Source organism: Martes martes (genome assembly GCF_963455335.1).
Source record: "Martes martes genome assembly, chromosome: 6".
NCBI classification, from domain to species: domain Eukaryota; kingdom Metazoa; phylum Chordata; class Mammalia; order Carnivora; family Mustelidae; genus Martes; species Martes martes.
In genome coordinates, this window is record NC_137893.1 from 94,974,936 (window position 1) to 94,991,256 (window position 16,321).

At 39.0% G+C, this 16,321-nt stretch overlaps 1 protein-coding gene across 1 annotated transcript; it reads left to right on the forward strand.

The window, feature by feature from the left end:
* Positions 1-1,620: 1,620 nt before the first annotated feature.
* On the forward strand, positions 1,621-15,240 carry GLYATL3 (glycine-N-acyltransferase like 3; the record flags this gene model as incomplete). The annotated part of the gene is made up of 5 exons (XM_080806168.1): positions 1,621-1,719; positions 5,859-5,966; positions 7,141-7,267; positions 11,438-11,564; positions 14,826-15,240. The coding sequence occupies exons 1-5, from the start codon at positions 1,642-1,644 to the stop codon at positions 15,238-15,240; spliced, it is 855 nt and encodes a 284-aa protein (XP_080662294.1). The 5' UTR covers positions 1,621-1,641.
* Between the last annotated feature and the right edge of the window lie 1,081 nt (positions 15,241-16,321).

Consider the following 16,321-nt stretch of genomic DNA (forward strand, 5'->3'; position numbering starts at 1 on the left):
CAGGAACTTTGAGGAACAAACCAGGCAATAAAGCAAATTGCAAACAAGTTCTTAGAATTCCTACTGTTTGTGCTAGCTCCTTTGCTATGTATCAAGACATAAAAACATCTCTAGTCATCAAATGTAATAAGAGATACATGATCAGTTTCTCTATGAAATAATTCTATCTTATTTTCTCAAATATTGAATTAGAATAAATTAATGTATTTACATGAGGATCTGCTAAGAAGTTAATATTTTATTTAGAGATAGTGTGAGTGAGTGAAATGTCAAGCAGATACAAGCGTGAAAAGATGACAGCTACATCTCTCCTTCCTTTGCTCAACCTGAACCCTGGAAACTTGATCTTTGCAAACCTTCTCCTATCAGCCCAGACTATGAGTACTAGGGTCCAGGAAGCTGATTTTCCAGTGCTGCCCCTAGTATCTTTTCAGAGTCCCGGAGAGAATTACAAACACCTCAGGTGTACCACTCAGCAAACTGCAGCCACAGGGCTTGACCACAGGAAATATGCTTTGTAGAAGTTCAGACTCACATAAACCATATGATAGAGTTACATGGTAGATTTTAAACAAATCATAATCAAACACTTGAGTATCTTATAGTCACACAGAGCTGCCACATATTGAAATCAAGTAGTAGTGTCCTCTATCTGGGGAATGTGCTGTACAGGAAAAAATTCCCTACAGTCTCAGAAACACCAGGTTCTCATGTCTAGTTGAGACATTTTTGCCATCCTAGTGCCTGTTTGTTGAGAGTAAATGGATAAACTCTACTGCATCGAAGATAGAGAAAAAAATTTGTTTAATTCAGTCAAGACCTGATTGGAATGTTGGGGGGCGAAAAAAAAAGTTTTCTTAGGGACAAAAAGCAGGGGATAGGAAGTCCCCAAATCTAGAAAAAAATAACTGCCTCTGAATGGCTGAACTGCATGTGTTATATTAAGTCCCTTTTTCTTTCCTTAATTTTGTCTAACTAAACTGAGTCTCAGCCTTTGCTCACATCTGATTCTTTATCTTCAACCTAGGTGTTTCTCTGCAAGTTGTTCCCCGTAAGCACCTGATGCCTGACCCACTCATATCTTCCATCTTTGCCCCACATTGTAAAAAGAAGTTTCCCTGCTTACCCTAAGACTCTTAGTCTGAGCTTCCTCTCATCCATTCAGCAAGCACTTAGAATGCCCTTTTCCTCTGTGCCAGGCCCTGTAGGTGCTGGAATACAATAGAGCACAAAGCAGACATGGGCCCTTTCCTTCTTGTACCTCCCAGTCGACTTGAGACAGACTCAATGAAAACACAAACAAATGTGAAATTACAACTGTTTCTGGGTCTCAAAGGAAGAGTTGAGTGTACAGTGAGTGTGTATCATAGGAAGACTTAGCCCAGCATGGATACTCACCTCTTTCCTGGATTAGGTCCTTAACATTCCCTACTTCCATGTGCTCTCTGGTTTACCCGCCCCAGTGCCTCTCATCTTCCCTCTTCTTCCCTCATCGGAGGGAGCAATGGCATTCCGAATTGCACCCAGTGAAAACAGGACTTCAAGGATGTTCCTCGGGAGATTCAAACATTAACAAGGAAAAACTGAACACATCCCTTAAGCTTTCTCATTAGGTGTGGAATTGCTAGAGTTCTGGAGAAGATGCTGGTGCTCAACTGTTCTACCAAATTACGGATCCTGGAAAAAATGTTGAAGAGTTACTTCCCCGAATCACTCAAGGTATTCTACATTTAAGAGCTCTCTTTTATTGCTTTATTTTATTTATTGTGAAATAATGTCAGACTTGTGGCTGTTTCCCCAGTTTTTCTGATGTCAGGACTTTCCTATTAAACCTATTAAACAGACAGTTTCCCACTTGTCTCCTGCTAGAGACTGATCCATGCAGCACAGATATGGCTGTGATAATTATTTTTTTGACAGTCACTCTAGATGACCTTTAGGAAAATTTAGGTAGTGCTAGACTAGATTATTTCTAGGTAAACTCGAGTTTTAAACTTTTTTTTAATGGCAGAAGAGTATGGATTAAGTAGCATTGCTCATAAGAACATAACCTAGGTTCATGATGGGGCTGAGGTCCAGGAGTCATAAAATTTTTCTGACTATTTCAACATCTTTATTTATTTTTTTTTCAATGGCTTTGTTGGTCATTAAGCCTCTGTTGAAGTCTTCTCAAAGTCCGTGAGGGCCTGCTGATAACTCAGAGCTACTGTGGAAAAAGACATTAATCACAGATTACAAATAAATATGAGATTTAAAATATTTTAAGCACTTGGAGAAAAAAATGCGAAGTGCAAAGAAATTGTCTTTGAGGGCTGCAATTCTTGACCAAGGAGATAGCTCTACAATATGGATTTTCAAGTGTAAGTGGCAGGGGGTATAACTCAGTGGTAAGAGCATTTGACTGCAAATGTGACGGCTGCTAATAACACAGAAGAGATATAATGAATCATAATTTCTAACGACAGAGACCAGAGACCTGTGTATTTGGCACACACCCTCAATAATCCTTATTTACACTAAACTTTAACAAAAGTTATCTAGAGCACTGTACTGGGGTGATTAAATCTAGTCATCTTGCCTTATGGATCATGCTTAAACTATGTGTGGTAGGGAAAATCTGAGTGATAATTTGGGAGCATATGGCTAAAAGAGTACCAAATGAACAGTCCGACCCGAAATGTCCCATTTGAATGTGGACACTCTGGAGAATAAATGTTTGACCCACTCTTTTGCCAAAGAGAAATAAAAAGGTTTTGGTGACCTTCACAGGGTCATCTAAGATCATATAATCATCAAGACAATTGATGGGCTCTTACATTATAAATACTATGTGGGTAGTACTTTGGCATACAAATAATTTCAATTTATTTTATCCTTCCAACAACTTTGTAAGATGCTTATTAACCCATTTTAGAAATGAATAAGTTAGAGTCCAAAAAAGGCTAAAGCAAGTAAAAAATCAGTTGAATCCTGGTTCTTTTGATTTCATAGCTACTGCTTCTCTTATAGCAATTTAACTACCAGATACCCAGGTGAGGATGTTGATTTTTCCTTTTTCTGGTTTTTTTTTTTTTTTGATACCTCCCATAGTGCTTGGCATGGGGCTTTGCCCGTATAATTACTCATTAAACTGTTATTGGTTGGTCGCTAGCAGTGTTATGAAATAATTACTTATTAACCCTCACCTGTTCAAATCTTACTTTCAAGGACCTCTGAATTCAGATCAGTTGAGTTGATCAGAATAGTAGGTATCATTTTTTAGCATACCTTTTATGCTGTCTCATTTGAACTTTATAAAACCTATTAATTCCTCTGTAATATTAATAACTCTAAATAAGCAGGTATTTACATTATAATTTTACAGATGATATTACTAAATCCCTTCCCTTTATCTAAGTGCTAGAGTTCAGATTTAAATCCAAGCTATCAGATTCCAAACTGCATGGTTGTGGTTTTCTATTGTTTTTCATTGTTGGTTTTGGGGTTTTATTTTATTTTATTTTTTATGCTTCTCATAATACCACTTGAAGTAAGAGTTAAAGAAATGAAACACGTAGGCACAAATCAATGCCTTCCTCATATCATCCTCTCGTTAATAGCTGCTTAGCTTGGCACTCCCAATTTCTCATTTTCTGTACACAGAGTCTCTTTACCTTTGAATCTTTTTATCTTTCTTCAGTTATTGGATTGTTATATAACGTCTGGCTTGGGTTCTCTGACCATAATTTCAAAATACCTCTTCAGTAACACTATGCCCTTTAGAGATTAAAAATGATAAAGAAAAAATTGTTTTGTTGTTCCACACTTCCTCCATTTTTTTGGAGGCTATGGCTATATATTTTATAATCTGATTTTTTTAAGTTTTCATTTAAATTCCAGTTAGTTAACATATAGCATAATATTAGTTTCAGGTGCACAATTTAGTGATTCAATGCTTACATACATGACCCAGTGCTCATTACAATAAGTGAACTCCTTCTTAACCCCCATCACCTATCTTACCCATCCCCCCTCCTACCTCATCTCAGTATTTCAGTGAATAAATATCCCTCCAAATTTCCTTCACAAATTCCAACTGCTCATTCTTCCAGCATCCTTACTTCCCCTAGCTACTTCCCAACTCCTCTCAACACTCACCCTTTGAATAAATAGCTGTTAAAAGAATTTGTTTCATTGTCTTCAACCAATACCAACTCTTTCAGTTGGTTGCAAAACTCTTACAAACAAGTCATTTTTTTCGCTTTCACAATCTGAGTATCAGAAGGAATTTTTTTTCCTTTTAACCTTCTCAACATTCCAATCATATTTAAGCTCCATTTTTAAATAAAGATGTATGGTTTCTTCATGGGAAAAAAACACTTTAATAAATTTATAACTATGTATATATAAGGTCAGCGTCCCCAAAATTTAATAATTAAATAGAGCAAGCATGACCCTTCCAGGTTAATTTAGTTCTCAGATTTTCACTAAGTGTGATCCATGCCACACATTAGTATAAGCCAGACTAAATTAGGAAAGATACATTCTATAAGAAGACTTGAGTGAGGTCCCAGATTGGGAAAGAGAGAAGAGAGTTGAATAACGTTCTAGCTATTGAGGTGCGTGATTTGAATCATGATGTGATAAAAGAGGTAAAAATGTAGGTTCTAATGCCCCTATAATTTAAATTGATTTTCACTGAAGTATAACACATAACATAATTATGTAGCTCAATGAATTTTCATAGAGCAAATACTTGTATAACTTGGACTCCAATCAAGAAAGAACATTACCTCAGACACAGTTTCTCCCAGCCCCTCAGTGCTCTTTTCCAAACATTACCTTTCCCAGCTCTCCAAAAGTAACCAGTGTCCTGACTTCTAAAACCATAATGTGGTTTTGTCTGTTTCTGAATATAATGTAAATTGAATCACATAGTATATCTTTTCGTATCTACCTTCTTTTGTTCACCATTAAGTTTGTTTTGTAATTTATAGTATGAATATGCCACAATTTATTCATTTTTTCCCACTGCTGATGGACCTTTAGATTGTTTTCAGTTTCTATCTATGATGAAAGTGCTGCTAAGAACACTAGCCTGTAACTCAGCTCTCCTTGTTACCACCACAACTTCTTCTCTATAAGCACCCCTGGCATATGAAGGTTGTTTAATAGGGCAGCCATCTTTGATTCTAAGTGGAGAAAAGAAATATGAAAGGGCACAGGTCAGAATTCTACTACTCAGTATTGTTTAGTCAACAACCAGTTGATCCACCATGTCAGACTCCATGTACATAGCAATGAATAAGACATAGTTATGACCCTCAAGGAATGCTTAGAGAGCCTTCCTCCATCAAATCTGAAAGGCAAGGGGCTTTGTTGGGGAGGGGAGTTACCCTCAGTGATGTTTAATGGTAACTCAGGGTTGAAGGAGTAGTTGCATTAAGCAGGTTATTTTTGGAGAGTATAATAAGCTTCAAAAGCAGCTGAGCATCAAAATTATCTGTAGAACTTGTAAAAGATATTATGAGCCCTAAATCCGTACATCAGATTCTGATTCCTTCTGTAAGTATTTATTATTGACCCATGTGCCATCTAGTCAGCCTGTTGTTTTGGTATCTCTCATTGCTGTACAATAAAAACCCAAGTTTGGGGAGAGTTTTCATAGATTTTCCTAGATTTTTTTTTAACCAGTTTTCATGTACAATAATGAAATAACAAGAGAAAAGTTTGTACATATGCACATTGTGTATATGTGCTTTTATATAATTTCCATTCTCATGGCCACAACTATACAGTACAAGAAGAAGTGAAAACAGTAATATACAACTGAAAGAGTTAGTAATGTGACTGGCTTGTCTCTGGGTTCTCTGGCTCAGGTTTATGGAGCAGTGATGAACATGAATCGTGGGAATCCCTTTCAGAAGGAGGTGGTGGTGGATTCATGGCCAGACTTCAAAGCTGTTATCACCCGGCGACAGAAAGAGGTACAGATTGGAAAGGGCAGAGAAACAAAACAAAACAAAACAAAAAAAACACCCCCTGAAAACCCAAGAGTTGGCATCAACTGGAAAGAAAAGATTAGGCAAAGGGGATATTATAACCACTACAGTCATATATATTAGCCTAATAAGCTACATATTTCACCATTAGTTATTAGATTTTATTTTTTGAGAGAGAGAGAGAGAGAGCACAAGGAGGGAGGGGCAGAGGGAGAAGCAGACTCCCCGCTGAACAGGGAGCCCAACACAGATCAGGATCCCAGGACCCTGATATCATGACCTGAGCCTAAGGCAGAGGTTTAACCACTGAGCCACCCAGGTGCCCCTCACCATTAGCTTCTAATTTGACTGGCTTTGGAGTTGCAGGCGTGGAAAACTGCTAGCTTAAATGTGTTCAATAAGTGTTTCTTTAGTGTTTCACAATCTCTAGAACCATGAAACATACGTACTTGTGCATACTTGTTTTTCCTCTGGTTTGATGTTTTCTTGTGAACAACAACTTTGGTAATGTGGTAAATGCATAGGGAGACTGAAAAAGATGACATCTGCCCCATCTTGCAAGGACAAAGAGCTCACGTGATCAAATGTGTTGCCCTGACCACATTAGGAAAGTTCTGAGAGTTCTATTTAAATCTTGTATGTGGCTCCATTAAGTTATACCCTTTCCATTTTTTTTTTTTTTAAGATTTTATTTACTTATTTGACAGAGAAAGACACAGCAAGAGAGGGAAACAAGCGGGCCGGGGGCAGGGTGTGGGAGAGGGAGAAGCAGGCTTCCCGCCGACCAGGGAGCCCTATGCAGGGCTCGATCCCAGGACTCTGGGATCATGACCTGAGCCGAAGGCAGACGCTTAATGACTGAGCCACCCAGGCGCCCCCTTTCCATTTTTATAAATAAATAAAATCCTAGAAAAATATGGAATAAGGATCTTAAAACTTTTCAAATACCAGAAGAATAATCAAGCAAAAGTTCCAAAATATCTGTTCCTTCCCTCACCAGAGTGTATTAGCCACATTCCTATCTAGCCATTGTTTATAGGTGGCTGATTTTGGCAATGGGAATGATCTAAGCATAAGCTGCCAATGTACCTAATTTATCTAGGATTTGAGTTACCTAGAGGATATATTTATGTTTTTACAATTATGTCTTCTGTCCCAGGCTGAGACAGATAACCTGGACCATTATACTAATGCCTATGCTGTGTTCTACAAGGATGTCAGGGCTTACCAACGCCTGTTGGAAGAACATGATGTTATCAACTGGGATCAAGTTTTTCAAATACAAGGTAAGATCAAGCACAAGACACTAGGCAATCTTCTATTTCTCATGTTTGTCATATACATCAGATAGATATATCTGTTTCACAGATAAGATAATATATATACTTAAGTGCACAAATTCATAGATATACATTTTATATAGTTACAATTTTTGTACTACAGTTTTGTAAGAACACTTGTTTTACTCCTAATGAGGCTTGGCCTTTGGGGTAAGTAGGCACCATTTAAATTGGGCTGCTTTCAAGGGACATTTCCCCCCCACTGTTACTGTAATATCACAGCATATTTTTCTTTATTCCTCGTAATCATTTCCTGTTCCAATCTTTTAAAGTGACTCTAACTTAAGTGTAAGCCAATAGGTAAGTCTTTCCTTCTCTCTGAAGCAGCTGATTCTGGAAAGAGATGATTAACTGATCTGCATCGGATATCCTGACATGATTTAGTAAGATAAGAGTACATCTGAGATCCAAGGAGATAATTGCATGGTTATCAATGCTAATGGAAGAACTTTTGGCCAAGACCGACCTACATTAAGAGTTTCTAGTACTGTGCATGGACAATTTCAGCTTCAGTGTGTAACTTTTCCAACTTCTTGAGATGACTGGGGAGATGATACAGTCAATGAAGTTCTTTTTTTTTTTAATTGTTGCATTGAAAGTGAGTTCCTTCATCATTGGACAGGAAAGCAGGGTCCCCCAGGTCAGCAATACAAAGTCTGATAATTTTTTTCAGCAGCAAACAGCTGAAGCCCTCTCACAAGGAAAAAGCTCCTGTCTACTTGCAAATGATGACTAAGACATAGTCATAACCTACAGACTTGGGGTGTTTTATAACATCCCTTTGGAAATGCTCACAAAGGTGTTACAGTGGAAGTTCTGAACTGTCTCTGACTTTTACAGATTTACCCCAGTTATGCTGGTGAGACGTGAGACAGGGTTCTACCACTCACTTAGCCAAACTAGCAAAATTTTCTCACCATTATTACTCGAGTGTGGAAATAAGTAGGTCTCTTCCTTGGTGTGAAAAATCATGGCAATAATTGGACAGTCTGTGGTGCTAGAGGACCCACTCTCCTCAAAGCACCTTCAGCCACCATTAGGATGAGAACATCCTTGTGATAGCCAGTATTTTTTTTCCTTAGCAGGCCGAGCTGTTAGTCACGAGTCAGTCATAGTCATTTACATTGACACATCATCCTCCCTGAAGTTAGGTGGGACAGTTACAAGTTAATAGTACCTAAAATAGTGGTAAAGGCCCCTCATTTAGCATGTAATCAGTGTAGGCATTATCTTTGGCTTCTGATGTGGCCTCTTGCCTATAGGCTTTGCCTGTAAGAACTATAATTTCCTTGGAATACTGAATAGCTTTTAAGAAATCATCGGTATCTTAATTCTTTTTAACCAAAGCACCTAAGTGCTATTCCCATAATATCCCCAAATCATGAATGACTCCAAAAGCCAACAACTACCATAGAAAGGGCCGGTCTTTCATCTTGCGCCACAGAGTTACTGGTGGGGCTGCCTGGTAGCCTACAAAAATTAGGCAATGGAGGGATGCCTGGGTGGCTCAGTCAGCTAAGCCACTGACTTCAGCTCAGGTCATGATCCCGGGGTCCTGGGATCAAGCCCCACATCAGGTTCCCTGCTCAGCAGGAAGTCTGCTTCTCCTTCTCCCTCTCTTACTCCCCCTGCTTATGCTCTCTCTCTGTCAAATAAATAAATAACATCTTTAAAAAATATTAGGCAACGGAGCTACTTCAATGCTGGGTGTTCAGAGCAACGGTGCACTCTACACGGGGATGCCTTTGTCATTTTTAATCTAAGAGCTGTCCATAAACTAGGTTAAATCAGGGTTCACCCACAGGAAGAGCCAAACTCTTTGTGTTGGCCATGAGAGGACAGGGAATGAAAAAGTATACAGCCATCCAGATGGGCCAGGCTCTTGTTCACTACTGGTTGCATGGACGTGAGAGAGCTTGTTGACGTGAGCACGAACCTAAAAGTTCCAGAATCTGGCTTGCTGATACTGTGGTCCCATTAACTGTGGTCCAATAAATGGTCTGAGTTCTGTTTTATTATTAGCAACGCCTCCCTTTCTAAGGAGGTAAGGTGAACAAAAGAAGGACAATTTTAATGAAGTTTCCTTCTGTGAGCAAGGAGAAAATCATTTGTTAAAATGGCAATCGATGTCAGGGACAGGAGGACATGGTCAACAAAGCACAGAGAGATCATCCACAAAATCCAAACTATAGATATTCTACCCAGCAAACTGGATTCTTTAACAAATAAATGGAAAGAATTTTTAAAGGGTGTGAAGGAGGGATAGGCATGTAAAGAAAAGCTGCAGATTAAAAGATCCACCAGACAAAAAGTGAACAAAATCTAACTATAGTGTTTAAGGACTCACCCTTGCATAATAAAACTTAAAACAAGGATGTGATTGTCATAAAAAATTATAATAGTGGCTATTTTTAGTGGAGAGTGAGAGAATTGTGTTTACGAGAATGGTAAATAGAAGATGGTTAGTAAATTTCTATTTTATGGCTTTAGTAGTAGCTAAAATATGTAATAATGAAGTTACACATTTGGTTTTTTTAAAGATTTTATTTATTTATTTGACACAGAGAGAGAGCGCACAAGTAGGCAGAGCAGCAGTGGGAGAGGGAGAAGCAGGCTCCCCACTAGGCGGAAAGCCTGATGCAGGGCTTGATCCCAGGACCCTGACATCATGACTTGAGCTGAAGGTAGATGCTTAACTACTGAGCCACCCAGTTGCTGCAGTTATACATTTGTTTTATGCAATTTTCTCTATTACATCTTATGATTTTAAAAGGTTTTCAAGGGCCACCTGGGTGGCTTAGTTTGTTAAGCGTTTGCCTTCAGCTCAGTTCATGATCTCTAAGTCCTGGGATCAAGCCCCACATCAGGCTCCCTGCTCAGTGGGGAGTCTGCTTCTCCCTCTCCATCTGCCCCTCTGCATGCTTGTGCTCTCCCTCTCTCTCTCTTTCTCTCTCTCTCAAATAAATAAAATCTTTTTTAAAAAGTTTTTTAAAAGAAATATTAGTCTGACTTTTAGAAAGAATTACTTCAATCTAATTTAAGAAAAATAAATTTTGTTTGAACTACCATCCATACCCTTCATTAGCTTGAACTATTTTTTTCTCAGAGTCTCTTGAATTACTTCAATGTAATTCAGGTTTATAATGTGGGATTCTAGCCGCAACTTCTGTAATTTCTAATAGTGTTAACATGAAGAAACTACTTGGTTTTTCTTAGACTTAACTCCCTGAGAAAGTAGCCAATGCTCGGATTTCAGACTCTAGTCAACATGATCTCCTATTCGTGTATTCATGAATTCTTCAATAGGAAATGACTTACTGGAAGGAGGAAACAAGCTTTTGGATATGGATGAAAGTGGGAAAGTCAGTTTCCAGAGGATTCAATTAATCAGGACCCCTAGAAAGGATGAGCTGATAGGATTTTGGAGAAGCAGAGCAAGTCAGTTCTAAGTAAACAGAAGCTAACATGCCATGTGATGAGCTCTATCAGAGACCGTGCCATTCTTGGGTCTCATGTTGGTGCAGTGCCCAGCACAGTGTTTTACATACAAGTACTGAATGAAGATTTATAGATAACATAGTATAGCTGTGATAAATGAGTAGGATCCAAGTGAGTCAAGTTTAGGATAAATCTCGCCAACACTAAATTTATACCTTGATATTTCTGTAATGGGCATCTAGGCAAGAAGCTAGAAGACTCTTTAAGTCAGAATGCCATGACAAATAAATGTGAGTTCTCTTATGCTTCTAGCTGTATGGTAGATTGTAGACTTCGAGAGCTATAAAATTTCTCTTACCTTAAGGAGTTTAGGATTAGTCTGAGAAGTCAGAAGTCAGGAAAGTCCCCCAAGCAATTCCAAATTCCTAAGGGATAGTCCCATCAGAAGTGTTCATGGAAGATCATGATTGTGAGAAACAACACGATGGGGATCTGGAAATCCCATACAACGTTTGAGAATCAGGCCAGGAGTAGCTGCAATAATTCATATATAGCTCTACAGTGGTTAGGATGATACAAGGTGGCAAACTGGCGGCATAGTACAAAAATACTGTAACAAATTTCCTTCCTGTGTTTTCAAATAAAATACCGTTTTTCATTATGTCTTTCCATATACAGGGCTGCAGAGTGAATTACATGATGTTTCCAAAGCTGTTGCCAACTCAAAGCAGTTAGGTGTAAAGTTAACTTCCTTCAAGGCTGTTCAATTTTTTCCTCATCCACTTCTGCCGGACACCAGTTCTCTGTATGTAGACCAAGTTTCTGCGTGTGGGATGTGACTTCCTATACAGAAGTACAAAGAGGAGTACCTGAAATACTTAGTATTATTAAGGGATATTTGGGTTCCTTGGAGTAAAGCCACAGAATCTAGAAACGTCTGTGTGTACATGAGTCCGTGGGTCTGTGTGTGTGTGTATATTTTTTCTGCTGTGCTTGACTGCTCATAATTTCTTAAAAGTCAAATCCGTGTCTTTGTGCATAGTGATAAATGAACTCAGGAGTCCTGTATTTTCACAGGAAAATCATTCCTTGGTATGTCCTCCTCCAAATAATTCAAAATAACCTCTCTTTGAGCCAAAAAGTGCTTAGTGTTTTTTCATGTTTCAGGGATGTGGGTAAATGATTTTATAGAGAGCTCTTATTTGCGAGGCACTGAATGTTTGAAATACATTAACCTCTTGAACCCTTTCCACAACCCCACAAAGTACTGTATAATTACCATTTTGAACAAAGTTGAAGTAACACATAGGAGTAAATTGTAGAGCTAAGAAATAATTCCTAATTCTGACTCAAGAATCCAATCTTCAGAAGACTTGTTAGTGTATACCTGCATTCTTCTTAACGGGAGAGCCCCTGCTCTGACATTTGCTAGTTACCTTCCTTTCTGCTTAATCTTTCTGAGCCTTGATCAGTTTCTTTTTTGGGGGGAAATCAACCTATAATATCTTCCTTACACATATTTTGTAAACAAATGAAGCATGATATTTGAAAAGTACCTACCTCAATGAATGTTAATTTTTCTTCTAGGAAATATGTTGAAGGAATTTTTAAGCAAAATAAGACTAAAGCTAAAGAAGAATGGGCACTATAAGTCACATAAAGCCATTGGACTTTATTTTTATTTCATTTTATATTTTTCAGTTATTAAAAATTTCCAAAGACATACAAAGGCTGAGTGAGAGACTAGAATAAGGAAAATCTCATCAATATATGGCTAATCTTGTTTCATCCACACCCCTATCTACTAACTGCTTTGAAGGAAATATCCCAGACATTATCCCATTATTCTTAAATATCTTAATATATATTTCTAAAAGATAAAGTTTCTTTAAAAAAAAACAAACAAACAAACACTATACTAATATCATTCCTGTACAGAGGTTTCCAGGACCACCCACAAGCTCATTGATTGGCTAGAGGACCCACAGAACTCAGCAGAGACAGGCTACAAAGCAAAATCAGCAGAGGAAAAAGGTGCATTGGCAAAATCCAGAGAAAACCAGACACAAGCTTCCCAGAACCCTCCCCAATGGAGTCATATAGGACACACTTAATTTCCCTAGCAATAAGTTGTGACAACACATGTAGGATTTTTTTTTTTGTTGGAGGCATACTTTGCCTAGCACGTAACAATTTTCTAGACTCCCAGAGGGAGAGCAGGTGTTCAGCATAAACCACACTGATTGCACAAACTGGTAGGCATGGTAATTGCCAACTCCTGTCAGTTCTGGGAACAGCAGGACCCCTGCAGAAATCCAAAATGCCAGCTACCATCCAAGGGCCAAGCTGGCAAGCAGGCTTCCCTAAAGATAGAGGCCTCAAGCCTGCTGCATCAACTCTGTGCTATTTTAAAATTTTTTAACAGTATTTCCTTAAACCAGTTGGTAATTACATTTCCCAAATTAACATAATATTTTAGCAGTTTATTTTGAATAAGCACCTAAATAAAGTTCATACATTGCAATTGGTTAATATCTCTCTTACATACAGGTTCCCCTTTCATATTTTTTATTTCTTCCATTACTTTTTGTTGAAAAAACCAGGCTATGTGTTTCGCCATCTTTTACTGTCACATCCCTGAGATGCTATTTAAAATTCTTCTCTAGCCCCAGTCAGGTCTTTTAAAATTAGATCTTGTTTTAAGTTGCTCCCTTCTGCATAGGAAGATATTGTCTTTAACACCTAAGTCCCCCCAAATTTGTATACCTGTTATTTTGGATACCCAGCCCTTCAGATATAAGGTCATAGTCACTAACTACTCCTGAAACATTTGCTTTAGCAATGTTTTTATTTGCAGTGACATTTCTTTTTTTTTTTTTTTTTGAAGATTTTATTTATTTATTTGACAGGGAGAAAGATCACAAGTAGGCAGGGAGGCAGGCAGAGAGGGGAAAGCAGGCTCCCTGCTGAGCAGAGAGCCTGATGCGGGACTCGATCCCAGGACCCTGAGATCATGACCTGAGCTGAAGGCAGAGGCTTAACCCACTGAGCCACCCAGATGCCCCTGCAGTGACATTTTTGCCTGAGGCTTCTTTGCCTCAGGATTTTCCGCCTTTGTTCATTTTCAAAAATAAGAAATTCTATCAAGACCATGATTGCTTGTATTTATTTATTTATTTATTTTTTTAACCCTCCTTAGTGGTTAGATTATTGTCCCAGTGCCAGAGCCCACAGTATACCTAGAATGTCAGATAATTGCGGAACCACTAATAAAAAGAGAACACAAACTTTACTTTATAAAGATCACAGCAAGAATGACATTAGCTGTTATGGGGGATGGTCTTATGATACTTCCTTACTTTATGATACTTTCTTACTTACTTTATGATAATTTCAAGAATGAAAGCAAATTCTGAAGCAAAACCAGCACCATAGACTTTCAACTAAGTAATCCATCTCACTTCTTAGAAACTACAACAATTCCTATCCTTGCCTTTATCTCAATACCATGAGCTTTTAGACCTTTTTCCAGACCTTTTAGGGGAAGTTCTAGAAGGACTGGCATTTCTTGAGCATCTGTATATGCCTAGAACGTTAAGCAATCTATACTTTTTTCCTGGCCATGGTTGCATAAAGATACAGTTCTAGCCTAATACTTTTTTTTTTAACCAAGGAAAATATTAGGGGCCCAAGAATGTGGACTTGTTCAAGGCTTCAGAGAGGGTGCGAACAGACTCACGCCTTAAGAACAAGTCTGAGAACTGTTTTACAGAAAAATGAAATACTTGCCCTAATCTGTATGAAGGTGAAAAGAAATGGGCATAAAACGAGAAGGAAAGACTTCAATTTCATATAGTGAGGATTTTCTCCTATCAGAAATGAAACCCTGAAAGATGTTCCTAAGTGGGAAGTGATAGACAGATTCCAATTCATTGAAAATATTTTGGTATTGGCTAAGTACACCTCTGCGATTGTTTCTCAGTTTGAATCAGTGCAAGAAGAAAAGTAGCTGGTTGTAGTCCTAGGACCCCGCGTTCACATTTCTTCTCGTGTTGTTTCCTTTTAGAAAGGGCTCTGCCCCACGACTAACTTACCTGAGTGTTGCTGATGCTGATCTACTCAACCGGACTTGGTCTAGGGGCGGCAATGAACAGTGTCTCCGGTATATCACGAAACTCATCTCTTGCTTCCCCAGTGTGTGTGTCCGGGATGACAAGGGAAACCCGGTCTCTTGGTCTCTTACAGACCAGTTTGCCACCATGTGCCATGGCTATACCCTGCCAGAGCATCGCAGGAAAGGTTATAGCCAGCTGGTGGCCCTCACACTGGGCAGGAAGTTGCAAAGCCAGGGATTCCCCTGTCAGGGCAACGTCCTAGATGACAACACAGCATCCATAAGCCTCCTGAAGAAACTCCCGTCTGAGTTCTTGCCCTGTCGCTTTCATAGGCTTATTCTCACCCCTGCAGCTTTCTCTGGCTAAGTTTACCTCTAGTCCATTGGAACTCCAGGAATTTCTTCCTTTCCCTGAACATACATATACTCCTTAGCTGGCAACGAAGGGAATGTTCCAACTGGAATCAGAAGAATTGAAAAGGGCCTGGAGAAGACACACAGCAGCAGCCTGAGAAGCCTGCCTTCTCCCCGCATCAGGGTCCTACAGTAAAGAACCAGGGGCCAGAGATCGAAATGGCTGAGAAGAGGATAATTATCTTCCTTTGGGATCCACCGCAGGAGAAAGGTTCTAAAGCCAGCAGTTCTCAGCCCAGTTATAGAAATGACTGCATGAGAACAGGAGCATGTGGCTACGGCTTCCTTATTGCTGCCTGGGTTTCTGCTCTGGGTTGTCACAGCCACACCAGCTCCCCACTACCGTAAATAACACACCCCCATGCCTGCTGCGATGTCTCTCTAAACTCTTCCTAGCACTTCTGATCCAGGTTCTCTGTAGAATACCCTGCTTTATCCCCTTTAATGACTGGTTTTCCACTTCTGCTTACAACTCGAGCCTATCGCCTTCCCTGGGAATGTTCCAGTGCAGTGGTTCTCACATTTTCGTGCACTTCTGAACCACCCGGAGGGCAGATTGCAACACAGACTGTGGAGCCTCTTTCCCCACAACCCCTGATTCAGTAAGTCTGCGGTAGGGCCCCAGAATTGGCATTTCTAAAAAGTACCTGCTGCTCAGTGGTCATGGATGGAGGAAAGAAGATACGGGCATTTTAAATGCTAGAAACAGATGGTGTCAGCATAGGACTGGACCTTACCAAATACCTATTCCAGCTTCCTTGTTTATAATCTGCTTTCTCATAAGAAATTAAGGTACATCTATAGATGTGAATGTGGGTATGCAGATGCACACATAAACGTACTCTCATAGATGCATTAATGCCTATATACATTTCTTTCATATTTTATGTATGCGTATGTATAAACTCAGAATTCTGATAAGATAATAAACTTTAATTCATTGCATATGAAAATTGAAGGCTCAGGGAAAATAAATGACTTTTTAAAGATAATGCAATTGGTGTTAGACATCGAGCCAGTATGCTATCATTTTG